The sequence below is a fragment of the Pithys albifrons genome, chromosome 5, assembly GCF_047495875.1.
Source record: "Pithys albifrons albifrons isolate INPA30051 chromosome 5, PitAlb_v1, whole genome shotgun sequence".
Lineage (NCBI taxonomy): Eukaryota > Metazoa > Chordata > Aves > Passeriformes > Thamnophilidae > Pithys > Pithys albifrons.
This window is the reverse complement of record NC_092462.1, coordinates 9812429-9832262: the sequence shown is the minus strand read 5'-3', so window position 1 is coordinate 9832262 and position 19834 is coordinate 9812429. Positions and strand designations below refer to the sequence as shown.

Below are 19834 nucleotides of genomic sequence, written 5' to 3'. Positions count from 1 at the left end.
CACTCTTGCACTTGTTTTCAAGTTGTGTTGCATTTCAGCTTGTGATTTCAAACCACTTCTGAAGATGACTTTTGAATTCTGCCCAGTGAGCATTTAGAATATCTGCCAGCTTGGCTTTGTCCACATTCTTGATAAGCAAATTCTTCCTTCCATCAGGGAAGTTATTATCCATGGCCCTTGAGATAAAGCCCAGTTCCATGCCCTTAGTTAAAGCAGAAAGGTATTACAGCAAAGCAGGGATTACTCCAAGCAGGTGCTTCCATTAATTTTACATTCAGTCTGTCATGATTGCACATAGACCATTTGGTTGGTTTGCTTGTGGCAAAGCTGTGGATGACTCTGCTGGAAGCTTTGCTGAAGTTGTGTGTCTCCTTTGCCACATCCCTTTTGTCCTCCAAAGCTACTCTTCATGTCAGTGGAAAGGAAAAAAACCCCATCATTTTGATTTACTGGATGAACCTGTTCAATGATGAACAGTAGTGAATTAGACTGAAATAAGGAAACTTTAGAGAAGAATTGGTATTGATTGCAGGTGTGTTGTATTTATCACTCAGCTTTGGTTTTGCCATGTAAGAAAAGACAGAATTAGAAACGAGTCAGAAAGGACTGGCATGAAAGAACATGTGGGGCTTCCATGTGAGGAGAAATTGGGGAAATGAAGGACTGAACTGCCTCATGTTTCTGAAGCAGCAAGTCTTGGATCAGCACTGGACCATGTATCTGTGTAGCATCAGGCTCTGTGGATTATGATCTGACCCTGATGGTGTCCACCTGACTTAGGACAAATCCTCGGCTGCTGTTAAATGGCATTCCTGAGCTCACCTAGGAAGCACGAATCAGCCATCAGTACCTCATTGGTACTTCTCCATACCAAGTTAATCTTTGAGTTAATGCACCAGAGAAACAACAAAGGGTAGCGTAAAAACATCAGGACTTTGGGATGAAGCCACAGATATTGTTTTTGAGAACTCTTGGAGAGTTCAAGGGCCTCATTTCGTCAGGAGCTCTCCCAGTGTAGGAGTGGGACTGAGCTTACAGGGGCGGTTGAGGAACCATTTCTCAGCAAAGGTGATGCTGCTGTCTGTGCAGTGTGTCTGGGATGTGAGCTCAGTGCCGCTGTATCCAGAGGCCAGCAGGGGTTACAGGTCATCACAGAGGCATAAGTAGACATTGTGCAGCATTGCAGTGAATCATACCACACCCAAAGCTTGGTTTCTGGCCTTAAACCACTGTCTCTGATAAAGGTTTCCTGAATATTGCATAACTGCTAACCAAATTTCAACAGGAAATTTGGGTGTCCAGACACACACAGGTTCATTGGATAGTTGAGAACTGACACCTAGAGTGGGAGGAGAGGTATGAAATGTTACCTGTCTCTCTGAAAACAAGAGACCTGACTGCTGTGGAGATGTCCTTTGCCTTTGAGGGGATGAAACCAACTTACCTGTCCTAGGGTATGAGACCTCTCCTTTCACACTGTCTAAATCCATATCTCATCCAAAGGACACCAGAGAAAGCAGCAGAAAGAAAACTGGAAATGGATAATGGGATTAAAATTTGTTTATGTACATTAAAGGCAATAAACTTTGTTCTACTTAATCCTGAACTTGGTCATTTAAACTGCCCTTTTGGTTTATGGTCACAAGGAATTTGCTGCAGTAATGCAGCATCGATCCATTTCCCTACTCTGTTTTCATCTTCAGTAAGTAACACAGGGCAGTGCTCTGGGTGCTGACACTGTACTAAACACACATTATATATGCCATATGTATTCCACTTTGGGTTTTATGGTGTTTTCAAAATCAATTTTCATATAATTTTCAGTTAATATTGCACATATGTTCTTCTGAGTAGCCAGTAAGCTTGGAAAACATTATTTGGCTTAAGATTAATCTCTGCTGAGATAAGTCTTGCCACAAGAAAACTTATGCAGAATCCTACAAATCTTGTGGACAGACAGAGCCACTTCTCAGCCAATGCTCCTAGTTTGTTCATCTCATCCAGAAACAGCCTAGTTATATTTTTAATTCATGTTACATTTAGTTCATTACTAAATGTAATATAAACATTACCTTTAACCAAAACAGTATAGAGTCTTCCCAAAAGATAGAAGGCTTGGCATATTTTTTTGTTTCATCCCGAGATCCTTTGAGCTCTAGCGTGAAAAGAATAACTACTGTTGCAGTAACAGAATTATTGAGGAAGTTTTTAGAACTCACCTTCATCCTTGTACTCAAATCCTTTAGTGAAAAATATTGTTAGGAGACATTCAAGTTCTATTTTTATTTGTGGTAGGGGAGGACAAATAGTAGTAAGTTATTAAACATCCATAAGGCTAAAACTCTGCTATTCAGTTTCTAGAAACAAAAACAAACACTTCCCACACTGTTTTGTTGTCATTATTTGTTACTGATGGTATTTTTCATACTCCTTATGTGCTCATCCTCACCCCTCTTTCCGAGCAGGTATTTTCAGGGAGTTTGGTGGTGCCAGATGTGTCCACAACATAGTGAAGTACCCCCAGTGCCGCCAGCACGCCCTGATGATCATCCAGCAGCTGGTGTTGTCACCCAGTGGGGAGGATGACATGGGCACCTTGCTGGGGCTGATGCACTCGGCTCCACCCACGGAACTGCAGCTGAAAACAGACATCCTAAGGGTAAGTGAACTAGCACTGTTCAGGACTCTTGCTCCTAAGACATTGTTTCCAAAAAGAAAACACTGAGAAGGGGGTTGAGTTGCGTTGGGTTGTGTGGATGGTGTTTAGCTGCTGAATGTAGATCGCCTCTGGAGCTGAAATGCCAACATTTGGTCCATGGCTTTTATTTTCTTCCATCTATCCATGGTAGGTTTCAGAATCAGAGATGAAGGCTAGAGAGTGAGTATGGTTTTAGTATCACCACTTGTAGTCAGTCTTAGTGGGTAGGAAATGAGGTTCTGATACGATAATCTTTCCTGGTAAGGTATTATTGAGTTAAAAATAATGAAAATGCATGGGGAGATAAAAGCAGGTGTGTAATATGTAAGTTTATTTTCAGTGCTGGCTTGCATTTTCCTGTGGCAGGCTTATTTTATGTTACCAATTTGTTAGCTTTGAATGCTGAAATAATTAATATAAATTTAAATTGTATTGATCCTACTGGAAGATAAAGCTGAGGAACTTGTTTAAGGAAAACAGTGAAAAGGGAGGGAAGTAGGGCTGCAAGGAGAGGAAGAAACAAGAAAACTCTTATCTGTCTGCTACTGTATTATTGTTTCTATATGTTAATCTAGACCCAAAATTTCTTCTTAGAGTGGCTCATGTTACTTTTGTAAATTGACATAATACTGTTTATTTTAGGGTGGAAAATCTGAGGCAAATTAGTAGCAAGTAAATGAGTCTTACTGCACTGGAGAGGGTTTGGACACATCTAAGTTCATCTCTGTTCAAAGGAGCTGTAATATTTCTCTGGCAGATAAGCAGCTTCATATTATTCCAAAAGACAAAAAGAAATGCTAGTAATAAAATTATTCATTTGCTGTGTTTTGTCTATCAAGGTCTTCAGTCATTTTTGAGCATGTGTTATTCACAGTACTTAAGGGGAGAGAAAAGTTATTGCAGTTCCCCAGAGGATTTAACATAGAAAATCAGGATTTCTGTCTTTCATGTGCCCTGTTGTACTTCCATCAGTGGTGTTTTCACTAATTTTGGTTATGGAACTGACAGTCCAGAACAGGGTAGTGATATGTCTCTTACTGTTTGTTCAGGTTTGTCAGGAGATGAGATATTGCCTTCAAAGGAATGACAGTCTACCTATTTCAATACTCATCTCCTAAGTGCTCAAAAAAATAGCAGCATGATTCTGAAGAAGTAAAGTTTTGGTCATGGAAGACTCCCCTGTAGCTTATTTTTCTGTCTCAATAACATTTTTTTGTTGTGATGCTTCCTGTAAGAGACTTTTTCTTCTGTATTGCATATTCTCATGTGGGTCCAACTTCCCATGACAGATGTTTTTTGTTTGTTTTTGGTTGGGCGAAGGAGCTTTTCCACACCCAGATTTCACAGATAAATGAGTATTATTCTCTAATACCCAGGTTCGGGTAGTTTCTGCTGTTTATACTGTGACTTTGTATCTATTCGTTCAGCAACTAAGGTTTTATCCACTTTATTTTTCTTTCAGGCTTATTTTTGAACAGCAACTCTTAGAATAGAGTCTCACCTAATTCAGAGATTTATAGAAGAAAGCTAAAACTAAGTGGGTTTTTTGGCTAATTTTTTGCTGCCTGAATTCACCAACTGAATTGTTAGGTTTGACTGCTGTTGTAGCTTCCTAGCTGCCAGGTGCATTTGCATTGTGGATTTCAAGGAAACTTGGGTTTGCTCATCCTTGTTTCAAATTGTGAAGTGTGATGGCACAGAATATTCCTTTCCAATTGTATATTCTTCACCTTATCACTAAGAGACTTAGCTGGCAATTTTGGGTACCATTCTAGGCTTGGTCAAGTCTTTTCAGTTGGCAGGTTTCTTTACCTCCTTAATTTCTTGTTTCTAAATTAGAGGCAGTGCTTTACTTTCCCCCCCACTCTTTTTAGTTTGTAAACATTTGAGTATGAGAACTCTTGCAGTGGAAGGTTGATCTTTAGAGACTTCAGGCATTACCAAATTCTGACAAAAGACACAAGGATTTTGCTAGCACAGCAAAAGTGTTCCTACCTTTTCCCAAGTTGTTTGTAATGCTGCTGCTTTTTGTTGCCATTGTTTCCCTCTTTTGATTGTCTGCTTTGTCCATAGGCCCTACTCTTGGTGCTGAGAGAGAGTCACCGCACAAGAACAGTTTTTAGGAAAGTTGGTGGATTTGTGTATGTCACTTCCTTGCTCGTTGCTATGGAGAGATCTTTGTGCTCGCCTCCCAAGAATGGCTGGGAAAAAGTAAACCAGAACCAAGTGTTTGAACTGCTTCACACTGTGTTCTGCACACTGACTGCAGCGATGCGCTACGAGCCAGCCAACTCTCACTTCTTCAAAACAGAGATCCAGTATGAGAAACTGGCAGATGCTGTTCGATTACTTGGCTGCTTCTCAGACTTGAGAAAGATAAGTCCCTTGAATGTCTTCCCTTCAAACACACAATTATTTCAAAGACTTTTGGATGATGACCTAATATCCCTGGATTCTGTGTCACCTACTCTAAGACACTGCAGCAAACTTTTTATTTACCTCTACAAGGTAGCAACAGATTCTTTTGACAGGTATGAACTTTGCTCTTTTTTTTTATTTTCCCTTTCTTTTTTTCATCTTCTCACCCTACCTGCCCTGCCACAACTGTTCCCAAAAATAGTTTTCTTCAAATATCTTCATTGCAAGCTTTTGTGTTTTCTGCTTCATCTATTTCTTTGTTCCTTCACTCCAGTGAGAGGAATATAAGGTGTCAGCATCTGACCAGTCAGTGACTGTGCAGCATTCTCTCTGATGCTGAATGTTTTTGTCGTGGTACCAGTTAAGATAAAGATTCAAGTTTATGGTTGTATTTGATGTTTTGAAGCAGTCTGTTGGTTGATAAGCAGCAAGTTGTTATCACACAGAACTACAAGATTTTTATGCTTTTATTCATTCAAATGAAAAATTGGTTATTGAATGTCATGTCTTAACTCCATGTTTCCTTTGATACAGAACTTGAAGTGATTAGATAACATTGGGAATTAATTCAGAATCCTAGAAGCTTTTAGGTTGGAAAAGACTCTAAAAATAGGGTCTAACTATAAATCTACCACTAACAAATACACCATAAACCATGTCCTTAAATGCCACATCTACACATCTTTAAAAAACTCCCAGGGAGGATGACTCAACCACTTCCCTGGGCAGCCTGTTGTTACAACGCTTGATAATCCTCTCAGTGAAGAAATTTTTCCAAATATCCAGTCTTAACCTGCCCTGATTCAACTTGAGGCCGTTTCCTCTTGTCTTATCGCTTGTTATTTAATTAATTAATTATAATGGGATTCGAAATGAACAGAAACATGTGCCTCAAAGTTGATTGAAAATGACAACAAAACTTTGTGAAGTATATGTTGAAGATTGGCTTGTCTTAAAGTAATTTTTGCCCTTAATTTGTCTTGATTTGTACTTTAAGGTACAAAGTAGTAAAACACAGACCTAAACTTCGTATCTGGGACCTTGAAGCTTCTGCACTCCAGCTACTGAATGGGACCCTGTTTTAATAAGATGGGCCATCTAGTTTGTCACATACAGGGGCTGATTTTCCAAGTGTTGAGGGTGTGGTTGTCTATGTTGATATATCAATAGGGCTGCCAGTTAAAACTCAGTGACTAGCAAAGCACAAACTTTATGGTTTTGTTATGAAATTTTGCCTCCAAAGCAGCAAATCTTAATGATTTTCTCTTCTTCAAAACAATAAAATATAAAAAACCCCAACACCCCTCCCTCAGATAAAATAAACGCCCACTACAGAAATTTATCTATTTGATCTCTTTTTAAAGTATTATCAAAATATTCAGATAGTGGGATGAAAATCTGTATTAAGAATTTGTAATACACCCTGTAGAAGTTTATGGCACTGGCTAACAGTATAAAATGAGGAAACAATGGGGTAAGTAAATGCCATGGTGATGTTGCTTAAGATACCCTAAGTTCTTTTTTTATTTGTTTTGGCTGTTCTTTTCAGTGACTGCGTTCTTTCTTCTCTTTGAAATTTTCTGATCATCGTTCATTGTAAAGTTGACATGACTTTATTTCTTACCCTGTTTGTTATACCTAATTTGCTGAGGCTTTACTTTCTCCTCCGAATTTCTGCTGTTTAACACTGGAAGATGTTCTGCCTTGCCACTGTCAGTAAACCTCTGCAGAGTAGTGAACAAGCACTGCAGAGTCATTCCACAGTACCAGTACATGCTTTGCATGCCTGTGTGTTCACCTGATGCTGTCATTCCACAGTGTCCTGTGTCATCTGTGTTGTTTCCAAAGAATGAATCCTATGATGGTCTTATTGGCACTTTTGTAAAACTAACAAGCTTATGTATGGCCTCTGGTTTCTTTTCTAACCTCTCTGTCCTACCCCTGTCTGTTTTGTCTGTAGTCGTGCAGAACAGATCCCTCCTTGCCTGACAAATGAGACTTCTCTCCCCTCTCCTTGGGGTACGCCAGCTTTGTCCAGGAAAAGGTACCGACCCTTCCAAGACAAGTTGATCTCACTTCTGATTTCTCTCTCACTGTTGTGTTTCTCAGTTTGCAGGGGAGGGGTATTTCTCTTGAGTCTGGTTTTTTTTTTCCTGAGGTGTGCATTTCCACTTGTGTGTTCACTGGATGAAATAAATGTAAGGGTGTGTTTCATATCCAGTCCTAGGCAATGATGCTAATGGATGAGATTAGAGATGTCTCCAGACTCCCAAAGCACTTAGAGTCATGTTCATGATTCAAAAACAAAAAAAGCCTGGTATAAGAAAGGATCTAAGGAAGGTATGCTTGACACTCTCAGGAGCAGTTCAAAGACATTCAGACTGTGCCCGTAGATCAATGAATACAGCAGGATTGCACTTTTCTTGACTAATTTTTCAAGAAAAGATACTTGCAGTAGGAAGGTGGATGGCTTGTTAAGGTGCTCATTTGTTGGTAATTGCACAGAATGAAAAAGTAAAGAATGAACCTGTCAGTACTTGACTATTAAATGATGTAGAGACATGCTAAATTAAAAGGTTTGGAAAGAAGGCACAGATAGCACAATTCAGAAATCCCAGTACCCACTTCAGCTCCCAAGCTGCTGTCTTGTCTTACGCACCTTAATGTGTCTGGTAGATCTAATTTTTTATTTATTTTTAATAAAGGTTATTGTTTGAACAGCAGTGTTACTTATGGGCTTGTGCAAATAATGAAAAGATTTTTTTCCTGGAGTCCCCAGGGAATGGAGAAGCCCTTTATCATCTGAAGATGTAGGTTAGGCAGAGATTTGCTTTTGAAAGCTAAAAAGATATTTGAAAGACTCTGGGTTATCTGAGGTACAGATGCCATATGTGGAAAATGTGGTCATTCTTCCTTGGTGCACTGGTTAAAATATGCCATCAAGTTTCATGTTTGGAATGTGAAATATTTTGCAAAGGGAAGCAACCAAATATACTTTTAAAAACTCTTTTGAAAGGAATGTTTATACTCGAACAGTTTAGTAAAGAGAACCCTCTTTCTGTCTTGCTGAGTGTTGTTGCCCAAGTCATACCTGGGTGTTCTACAGGAGGTGGCTTGGACAAGGCCACCTTCCAGTAATCCAGAACCTCTTAGACTGTCATTTCCATTCTTTTCTATCACTGAAGCATTTAGGAACAAACCTTGCAGCTTACAGAGTAAAAACCCCTTACCTGCCAAACTCCTTTCCCTCTCATTTACTCTGAAGAAGCTTGGAAGAAGAAAGCATTTCCTGTGGAAGCTGTTTACAGTTTCAGCTCTGATATCAACCTCTAGTGTTACAGATTGCCCTTTGCTGTCCCACACCGTGCTGTTCTCCCAGGGGTAACAGGTGTGGCTGCTCAGGTTCACTGAATTACTCAAACACACGGATATGCAAAGGCTTGCAGTGGAACACACACAGTGCCTGCCAAACAGGAGCTCATTCCAGGGTGTGATGAGTAAAGAGTGCCAGATGGGTTGTTGATGCAGCCTGATAATTAAAATATAAATATAGCAATATGTGAATAGATATGTTAGGCTTCCCTCATTTTTTGTAGTACTGAACAAGCAGCTATTTGAAAACTGGAGGTAAAGATTGGGCAGTTTAAAAAGTCATTATCCCTGTGGGGTGCTTTGGGCAATTCAGGTAAGCACCAGTATAGTGATGTAGGTACTTGCTGGGATAAAGAGTGCCTTTGAAATGGATTTTCACAAAATAAAAAGGCCTTTGGGCTATAAAAAATTGTGTAAGACTCAAAGCAAAAGTGGACAGAAAGAATGATCATGCTGGCCTGGGTGACTTTTCAGATACTTTCTGTAAAAGCATGTTTTCAAGTAAAATAGTAGGACTAGGCTTTCCAAAAACTCTGTTTGAACAGCTGTCTGCTTTCTCACAGTTGTTCAACATAATGTTTGTCATTCCTGGTGGATTCAGTGCCAGTAGCTGAGATCTTTCAACTTTTAAAAATAAGCAGCTTGGGGGTTGTAGTCCAGTATTATTTTTTTCTCCTTCTAAATGTCAGATACGTTCAGATTCTGTCGGAGTTGACTCCTCTGAGAGAAGTGTTTGCTCTTCTCTTACTGTTTTCTGTGTCCTTTCCTTTGCATCCTTGGGATCTGCCTTGCTCTTGTGGCCTGGTTTTCTGCCTTTTGACTTGTAAGACAGGTGCCTGAGGGAGAGCTCTGTGTTGTTTGGCTAAAAGAGCAAGCAGACACTGTGCACGTAACTAAATAGTGTAAGTAAAAATAGTACAGTTCTGGTTTTGCACACAGTCTAGAACAGTTCTGTTTGCACTGATATGGTAATACTCTCTCAGACATGTCTGCCACTTCTCAAAGCTGTGTTTCCCTGAGGACTGGTGTCCTCCAAGTGTTATCCTTAATGGAAGCAGAGTAGGGAGGACTCCTGCAGCACATGCATTGGGATGGCAGTACGTGCTGTCCGCCCTGTTACCTGTGCCTTGTTCTTCCACAGCTCTATAATTTCAATTAAGAACTACAGCTTTTTCAGTTGTTTGATTGCCTCAAATTTTGGCAGAAATAAACATATCTTGACAAGGTGTTCTCATAATTTTTTTTTTGAGGGGATGCCTCGGGCCTGACAGGATGAAGTAGAGAATAGAATGTAGCTTGGACTTTGTGATACTTTTAGCCATTCTTTTAGAAAGTTTGGATGGTGATTACTCTTGGCAAATGATACGCAGAGAGTTTATCTACAGTAAATCTTATTTATTTCTCTTCAGATGAAAATGTTGTTAAAATGCTCGTTGAGAGTTGTAACTAATTATATAAGTTTTAATTTTTCTTCAATTATAATTTTTGTTATGTTAGACCGTTCTGTGTGTCATCTTCAGTACACTGTCTGTTTCTATTCTCCACTTCTTTTTTACTTCTTCCCTAAAAGGATTATATCAAGAATGCAGAATCATGGCTAAATGAATTTGTTGCATCTTCCACACTTATCCATAGACCTGCAATTAATATCTTGGATTTTGTAGGATCTGTTTTCTTTTTACTGCCTAGAGATATTTTTATGAACTGGATTTTTTTCCCTCTGTAGTATTGATACAAGTACTTCTTATGTGGAAAAACCAAATACAGAAGATACTTTAAAATAATGTGAAAAACTTAGAATAATATGTGTGTTAAGTACACAACTTTTACTTAAATTGCTAACAGAAAGCCTAGTCTTGAGTGTATTTCCTTTCCAGTTGTGTGTAGTCTTGAAGTTCAGGCAGTTTGAGATCAGGATCCCATTCGTGTCTGTGAATCACACTGAGCAACAGCTCAGGTTTTTATTATGCTCTTCCCATACTATTGCTGTGTTGCAACGTCACAATGTACCTGGTGAGGTGAATGTGAGAGTGCAAATCAGTAGGCTTAGAAATAAAATTTGTACTTAAAAGTGGGCAGAAGCTTTATCTTCAAGAATGTGTTGGAGAGTGGAATTTCACTAGACTGAAGAGCATTTTTAAATATAAATAGATGTTTAGTTTTTGAACTGCATCAGTAAAACTTGCATTGAGATGCTCAAGGTGACATTGGAAAGAGGCCACAGTTTTCTCCTTCAGATAGAGCAGTACTGTCAGGATGCAGGAGAAACAACTGCATTTTAGTCTCTGCATTAAGACACAGGCAAGGCTTGAGATAACATCTCTCTGTGATAGTATTATTAATTCTTATGCTGCTCTTAATTTCATTTAATTTTAAAAGAGGTAAGTCTTCCTTACCTGCCACACGTTTCCATCCATGGGTCTGATAGAGTAGTGCAGGAAATTAGTGGCTAAGGGTTTGTAAAAAACACAAGAAAAATTCATTTGAACGGATCTTTTTCATAGCAGGTGGTTACAAGAGAATTGCCAAGTTTGCTATAAGCATAAGCTGAATGAGTAAAACACCAGTAATTTAATTTTTCTTTAAAAATTCTCTTTTGAACAGTACTCTTGGATTTTTCAGGTGCCAAGTTGTTGCTGATCTGCCATAAACCTTTTCAATGGGAATCCTTTTTTTGGGAACATTATTTATCCAGCCCACTTTTCAGCCAGCACAAGAAGATTGTACTGTACTTCCTACTGTCCTGTCTTTGACTAAATAAGCCATTATCTCAGCCTTCTTGGAAATGTCTGATGGGTGAGGCATCAATGAGCCTCTGAGTTTTACTTGTGCTAAGGTTTGGGTAAATATCTGTCACTGAGAACAGAGAGGGGAAATGCATCTTTCAAGTGATTAGATAAAAAGAGACTCTTTTTGGCTGGATCCACTTCTTGTAAAAGAGCAGACATGTGATCTTCAAGAAAAATTGTTACACAGGGTTTGTTCTATTTCATCTTACAAATAACTTTATATGATAAAAACTATGAGAATATGGGTGGTTTGTGTTGAGGTTTTTCTGGGTTTGTAGGGGGGTTTTGTGTGGTTTGTTTGTTTTGTAGTGAGCATGAGCCTTTTGATCTCTTTTTTGCTTTTAAAGTACCATCTTGAAAGCACATGTTCAGTAAGCTGCTCATGCTTGTTTGTGTATTGAATCTCATGCTGAAGGAAGAATGGCATCCAGCTGATACCTCCAAGAGTTTCAGTGAGGAACATGTTGACAGGTCTCACCACAAGTGGTTGCTTCTAAGTCAGTATGTCCAAGGTTCTTTTGCCTGGATCAGACTAAAGCACCCTCATGTAAAACCAAACTGCTGTAGTAGTAGTCATGTAAAGTGTACAGATTGCTGGCAAAAGTATACACAGAGACCAACTTTCTATTCCCAGAGGCTGAGAGTTTTGTGATAATGAGTTTTATAATCAGTTGTTAATGAAAAGCACAGGGAGAGAAACGTACTCCAAGCTGAATTCACCCCTCAGAACAGGAGCAGTGGTAGGTTGCATGCTGCAGTTTTGGTGTTGCCACTGCAACTCAAATAAAAAGAGGGAGGCGATAAAGGCAACCTCTGAGTTCTTCAAACTACACAGCACTGGGAGAGGAGACTTTTGAGTTCAAGAACAGTTGAGAAATTGAAACACTTCCAGGCTGCCTTTAGGGAAACATACACAACAGGTCGGAGAAGAGGAACACACTTGGTCTGTCTAACAGAGGGAAGAGAAAGGGGAGTAACATCTATAAGCCAGTACAATTTTACAGCTGCTTGAAAAATGCAGAGCTCATAATAGATGGGTGTTGTAACCATGGGATGTTTTCTGTCCTGCAGGCACGCATATCATTCTGTTTCAACACCTCCTGTTTGCCCTCAGAAAAACATAGCTGATGTGAAACTCCAAGCAGGACCCACATCCATACCAAGCTCTGATGCTGTCATTATTCACCCTGGTGCTATGCTTGCAATGCTGGATCTCCTGGCCTCTGTTGGATCAGCTACACACCCAGAGGTAGGGAAAAAATTCTGCCATCTTGAGCTTTGAGAGTGACTGGGAAAAAGGATGGCTGTGAGAAATAGGAAAGCTGATGATGTTTTCTGGTTTTGTGCTGAAAAATGAATATATTTCACAGGCTATTTGAGTTGAATGGCTGGTGACATAGAGGCCTGGTAGGAATTGTTTTATTTCATAGGCTTTGTTTTATTTGTCTATTTCAAACTCCTGTCAACAATACAAATTTAAAGAAAGGTCTGAAGTTGCCATCAGATGGATTTCAAGCATTATTAATGTTTTCTCTCATGTATCAGGTGTTAATGCATAGTATGAGGAGGATGCAGGATTGACCATTATAGTAGGGTATATATGCTGTTTGAAATAGCTGGAGTATATTCTAGTTCCAAAGTTGTACTGCCTGCTTTGTGCCATTCCCAAAACAAAATGTCTACTGGTGCTTTGTATATGAAGGATTTGCTGGACATTTTTTGAAATTGGTTATGTATTTTTTGTTTGCGATGTCTTCCCTAAAGAACACAGTTTATTACAGGAAAAAAAGGACTTCTGAAAGCTTGCAAGAATTACTAGACATGATTCCTCTTTCTTGTCCTCCACTGGTGACGATTGTAGTGACTTAGTGGCTTCAACATATTAATTTGGCTATTATGTTGCATATATCTTACATTTTGTAGAGATTATGATGATGGCAGTGGGCAGAATGAAGCCCCTACAAAGGGGAAGTGGTGAGCAACCTGGTACACCACTTAGACACACATATGCAAGACTATGGGGCTAATGGGATCTTCCCAAGAGTACTGATGGAGCTGGTGGAAGTGCTCACCAAGCCACTTTCCCTCATTTTTCATTAGTCCTGGCTAGTCGTGGAGGTTCCAGTTCATTGGAGATTAGTGAGTGTGACACCCATCTCCAAGACTGGCTGGAAAGAGGGACCCACAGGTCTGTCAGTGTGGCCTCAGTGCTGGGGAAGGTTATTGAGCAGATCATTGTGTGTACCATGACATGGCATGTACTGAACAATTGTGGAATCAAGCTCAGCCAGCATGGGTTTATGAAATGCAGGTCCTGCTTGACTAACTTTGTCTTCTATGACAAGGCAACCTGCTTAATTGATGAGGGAAAGGTAGTGGATGTTGTTTATCTGGACTTAGTAAATCTTTTGACACCAGTTTCCACAGTGTTCTCTTGGAGAAACTGACTGCTCATGGCTTGGGTGAGTGTCCTGGCTGTGTGGCCAGGCCCAGAGTCGTAGTGAGTGGAGTCACATCCAGCTGGTGGCTGGTCACCAGTGCTGCTCCCATGGCTCAGGACTGGGGCCAGGATCTTTATCAGTGATCTGTACGAAGGCATCAAAGGCACCCTCAGTCAGTTTGTGGATGACACCAAGGTGATGGGAGTGTTGATCTGCTGGAGGGTAGGAAGGCACTGCAGAGGGTCCTGGACAGGCTGGATCAGTGGGCTGAGGCCAACAGTGTGAGGTTCAACAAGGACAAGTGCCAGCTCCTGCCCTTGGGTCACAACTCTGTGCAGTTCCACGAGCTGGTGGAAGAGTGGTTGGAAAAATGTCTGGTAAAAAAGGACCTGGGGGTGCTGGTCAACAGCCATCTGAATGTGTGCCAGCAGAGTGTCCAGCTTGCCAAGAAGGCCAATGGCATCTTGGCCTGGATCAGCAATAGTGTGGCCAGCAGGACCAGGGCAGTGGTCATCCCCCTGCATTCGGCACTGGTGAGGCTGCTCCCCAAATACTGTGTTTGGTTTGAGACCATCACTGCAAGAAGGACAATGAGGTGCTGGAGGGTGTTCAGAGAAGAGCAAAAGAGCTGGTGAAGGATCTGGACCAAAAGTCTGATGAGGAGCAGCTGAGGGAGCTGGGGCTCTTTACCTGAAGAAGAGGAGGCTCAGGGGAGATCTTATCACTCTCTACCAGCAACCTGAAAGGGAGTTGCAGCAAGGTGAGGGTCAGTTGCAACAAGTCAAACAGGTGATAGAATGATAGGAATTGGCTTCAAGTTGTGCCAGGGAAGGTTTAGGTTGGATATTAGGAAGTAAGAATGTCTTCACCAAAAAGGTTGTCAAGCACTGAAACAGGCTGCCCAGGTTTTTAAAAGATGGATAGATGTGGCATTTGGAAATATGGTTTAGTGGTGGAGTTGGCAGTGCTGGGTTAACAGGTCAATTCAATAATCTTTAAAGGTCTTTTCCAACCTAAAATGAGTGTATGTTTCTATGTTAAGTTACTTGTTCACAAAATGAAAGTTCTTAGTTCTCTCTAGACACACATAGCCCCAAAATACACATATGCACACACATATAGGTCATTCTGTGTAGTTATTGCTAATGGTAGTTTCCATTGTTATGCATAAGGCCTTTATTTTATTTTCCTTTTCAGCTTGCACTTTCTCAAGCTGTGTGCTGTTCTCTTTTTCAGCATGCACTGGATCTCCAGCTGGCAGTGGCCAATATCCTGCAATCTCTGGTACACACGGAGAGAAACCAGCAGGTCATGTGCGAAGCCGGGCTCCATGCACGGCTTCTGCAGAGATGCAGCGCCGCTCTCTCGGATGAGGACCACTCACTGCATCCACCACTGCAAAGGATGTTTGAAAGGCTGGCCTCCCAAGCTCTGCAGCCGATGGTGTTGAGGTCAGAAAGATAGCCCAGAAGTTCAGCTGGACTGGGCCCTGCTGTCACTGGCTCACTGTAAACGGCTCAGAGTGGTAGAGAGCCTAAGTGACCTGGTGTGGTAGTTGATAACATAAGATCCCATTTTATTTCTGAACAAATAGACTGTCTTGCTTCTGTTAATCAGCATGTAACCCTGGAGACATGGGTATTTGCAGGGCAGGGAGAAGTGGGGAGTGGGGGAGCTGGTGTTTTTCACAGAGATTGTACTGAAGTTAAATGATTGCTTTCTTCCTGCAAATCTTGAGAGGCTATCAAAAATGTCATTCCTGGCTATGTCCTCAGGAAAAGGAAATATGAGGATGGATTTCTTGACTTTTCTGTGCAATCTTAAATACCTCAGACTGGAAAAACTTCGGGCCAGCAATTTTATTTAGCACCTTTTTTGCGGAAAGGAAATGCAGGAGTGTGATACAAGAGGTGTCTGGAAAAATGTGGGCATGCATAGCTTTAGAAGGTCTATCTTTCTGCATATTAGTTCAAGTAGGTTTGTATGTCTATGCTAGTGCTGGAAAAGCAAGTTTTAAGAGTTTATGAATATATGTTAAAACATTTATGTAGTTGTATTATAGTTTGGATTGCTTGTTAGATTCTGGGAAGACCTTCTTGAGGCCTTTCAGTATCAAAAGGAGGCTTACAAGAACAGCAGGGAGAGAGCTTTTACCAGGGTCTGGGTTTTGAAGTAAAAGAGGCTGGATCTAGATGGGACGTAAAGAAAACATTTTTTACACAGTGCTTGGTGAGACACTGGAAAAGGTTTGCCAGAGAAACTGTGGATGCCTCATCATTGGAATTATTCAAGTTCAGGTTGGAAGGAGCTGTGAGCAAATCAATATAAGTAAAAGCTGTCCCAGCTTACAGCAGAATGCTTAGACTAGGTGACCTTTAAAGGTCCCTTCCGACTCAAACCATCCTGTGATTCTGTGATCTCAGCTGTAATAAGGAACTTAATTGTATTACCTCCTGTGGATCTCCGTCTGGCTGACCTGCAGCCAGGACAGCTGCTCGGTTCACTTCAGTGACGTGTAGCTGTGTCAGACGTGGGGTTGAAAGGAGCACCTTGCTGGTAGGCACATTGCAGAGAATTAGACTTCCCTAGGCATAGATACTGATAGCCTGGGCAGCTGTATATATAAACACTATAGTTATCTATAGATACAGGTGTTGACAGCTGTGGAATTATTCCCCCAACCAGCTGGGGCACAGGGATTAAACAAAGTTGAGGTCACTTACTTCAGCCTACAGTCTGCCTTTCCAGGGAAGTTCAGCTTGCTGAACGTGGATCATTGAGCTCCTGACATTCTCCAAGAGGATGCAGCATCCTCCTGCCAGGTCTTTAAAATGAAGACAAGGAAATTGGAAACTTTGTCCAAATTGTTTGATTAATGAAAATAATGACAACTTTTGAGACCATGTGTTCAAACTTAAAATAGGATCAAATATACTTGTTCTAATTATGCATTGGTTTATGTTCTTACTTGAAAGTTATATTTATTGCAAGTAATTACTGTCTTTTAAAAAAATGATCTTAGATTTGGTGCCATTATGGGTAAATAAACAGACAAAATGATTTGCAAATTTTTTTATTCTCTTTCTTAGGGAATTCTTACGCTTGGGAAATCCCTTGAATTGTGGAGCTTGGGACAAAAAGCTGTTGAAGCAGTACCGAGTGCACAAACCCAGCTCGCTGAGTTTTGAGCCCGAAATGAGAAGTAGGTGCTGAAGTGCTAATAATTTGCACAAGGAATGCTTCACTGATACCCCCCCAACTGCACACTTGTGTAAAATCTGTAGATAACCATCCATAAAAACCTGACTTCACCCCAGCTTTCTGGGAATGTGAAATTATCAGAACAGTTTGATTGGAAAAGTTCTAAAAGCAGAGGGAATGTAGTACTTGTATTAAATGAATATCCAGCAAGGTGATTATCATTTATTATTTTAGGAACAGTAACTGTTAAATAGTTAATAGTAGTTAGCAAGTTAATAGTAGTTAGTTAATAGTTAAATAGTAGTAGTTAGTTTTTAAGTCTTGAATAGGTCCTGCATTTGTAGTTATTTAATGTTATTTTTCTCTCAGGTGCTTTCAGTGCACATCACGTGTCATTAAATCTGTGCAGTGTCATCTCTCATGGGTACAATAGGGTGTCAGATAAAATAACTACACTCTCTTCTATTGTTATCCATGAGTTCTAGAGCTTGGGAATAGCTGTTCATGTAGTATTAGGAGAGTCTCACTAAATTGTGATAGAAAGAAATTTTTGAAAAGTTTACGAATTATGTAATACTTATTTTTATGTGTCAGCTTGATCATTGTGTGGCTTGTTGTAACATATAGTTAAAAATGCCTTAGTTGAAATGTTTGCATTGATTAAGCTATTAAATAATGAAACAAATAAACAAAATGAATTAACTGAATTCATATTATATCATCACTCTCAGTGCATTTTAAAAGAGGAGAGAAGATGAGATTCAACTTACCCCTCAGCCAGAGCTTTATTTGTTTATTTATTTATGTTAGGGACACTTTGCTGTTCTTAGGTAGTGTGATGGCCTCACAAACTTTCCATACTATGTTGCACAAGATGCTCATCTTTCTGCCTTGATTGGATATTTTTATAATGAAAGCAACAGTTCCCAACTCATTTCCCTGTGAGAGGCTGAACTAGTTGACAGTGATTGACAATTCAGCTCTTGCCTTGGAAACAGTACTTGAAAAGCCCAGATACAGCCTGAGAATGCCTCCCTTTTGCAATGCTGTGTTGTTTCTTGGCTTCTACTGTAGATAGCATGGTTACCTCAATGGAAGGTCTGGGTTCTGACAGCGTCTTCACCGTGCATGAGGACAGCCACTACCGGATAAGCAAGAGCCTGCTCAAGCCGGCAGAAGGGAGCACAGTGCCCTTGACCAGAGTGAAGTGTTTGGTCTCCATGACAACCCCCCATGATATCAGGCTTCACGGATCATCGGTTACGCCGGCATTCATCGAGTTTGACACGTCTCTTGAAGGGTTCGGGTAAGGTCCTGCAGTGCTGTCACATAACATGGGGCACACTGCAAGGTTTTGTTACTGTCCTTTTTTTCCAAAGGAAATAGACTGTTGGTGAGCAGTGAGCAAATGATTTCTTTAAAGAAAGGAAAGGAATACTTCAAGTCACATAAACTTCCTCTCTCTCATTGATTAATGCCTTGAAAGCAAATGCTTGCCATGTGTGACAGTAGAAGTAGGTGTGTATCTAAACCTTGAGGGGACCCTCTCAGTTCTGGATTTCACATGCCTTTTGAGACAAAGGAATGCATATGTACCCTTGAAGGGTTTACATATGACATTTGGATGGACGGCCCAGATGTTCTGGAATCGACTTACAATTGCTGAAGAACTTAGAAATGCAGAAGTGGGCAAAGCAGAAATAGAAGTAAAGCAGAAAAGACAGCTGTGATGAGTTCAAATAACTGAAAAAAGTACTAACTGGAGACATAGCCTGAATATCATACTTAACTAATGTTTTTTCTTTTAACATCCAGTATCACTTACTGTTTTTCTCTTCCTAATATACCTGCTGAATGAAGCACTTTTATGAGGAATCATGTAACATGATTTGAGTTTTAGAAGATGAAAACATGACACCATTCTCAGTGCCTGTTTAAGGAAAATGTTTTGTCTTTTTGGTTATAAAAATGGAATAGAAACCCTGAGTATTTAGGAGCTCTGCTGCTCTACCTTCTCTTCTCAGCTTTGCAAAGCAAGGATGCAACATCCATTTTGCATTCATTATCCAGTGTAGTCAAGGACAAACCTTTTTTTCTTTATAATGAATGGTAGTCTAAGCTCTGCTCTACATCCTTCCTAAGAAAAAAGAAAATGTTTGGGCCTAAGAAGAACTTGAAATGGCCTGGCAAAATAAATTGTCACTGTCATTGCTTCAGGGGATTTGTAGGTGCTGGTAATGTGTTCAAAAGTAACTCACATAATGCAACTGTGAGTTCTTGTAATTTCAGCAAGTCACTTAAGAAGGCTGCTGTACTCAATTTAAAAAAATGTAAAAAGTTTTGAGTTTGTTTTTAAGTGCCAGGAAGTTTCATGAAATCCACAGCTGGCTGACCTTGCAAGTTACCTGCTTAGATAGAACTTGGTTGAGGTGCCATTGGCCATTATGGATTCACCCAGAGAAGAACATTTTGAAAAGGGAGCAGAATTATTTAATGACAACTGTAATCAAAAGGGAGATAATACTGACCAGAACCCTGGCCTGCTGTTGCCTTCAAGATGGCTGGTCGTGTTAAGTCTTTCTTGAAAGAACAAAATAACCCCCAGCACTGTCAGACATCTCACCTACAGTATACTTCAACTAATGTAAATGTCAACAAAGTTATGATTCTCATCAAGTGGAAGAGCCATCATCTTGCCTCCAGTAGGACTGTCTATACAAACTGTAAGCTGAACTCCTGTGAGGATTCACTACATCTCAGATAGGCTGATCACTGAAACTCTCTGGGCTCTTTTAGTATCCAAGGGAGGTACTGCTTATATTGGTTTCCATTGTGTCCACAGCATCAGTGGCTCTTGTAAGGACCAAAAGTAGCTAATTTGGTGAAATACAACGTTATCGTGAAAGCATGCATAA

The 19834-nt window shown here is 40.3% G+C and overlaps 1 protein-coding gene across 6 annotated transcripts in view; it reads left to right on the top strand.

Moving 5' to 3' along the window:
* Positions 1-19834, top strand: part of WDFY3 (WD repeat and FYVE domain containing 3) — a 173113-nt gene that overhangs the window by 90428 nt on the left and 62851 nt on the right. For 5 of the 6 annotated variants that reach the window (XM_071555655.1, XM_071555658.1, XM_071555654.1 and 2 more), the window contains exons 12-18: positions 2466-2659; positions 4772-5229; positions 7077-7160; positions 12349-12526; positions 14955-15169; positions 16808-16920; positions 17994-18225. In XM_071555655.1, the coding sequence (XP_071411756.1) occupies positions 2466-2659; positions 4772-5229; positions 7077-7160; positions 12349-12526; positions 14955-15169; positions 16808-16920; positions 17994-18225 (1474 nt within the window). The remainder of the gene's footprint in view (positions 1-2465; positions 2660-4771; positions 5230-7076; positions 7161-12348; positions 12527-14954; positions 15170-16807; positions 16921-17993; positions 18226-19834) is intronic. The other variant, XM_071555657.1, reaches the window with a different exon arrangement.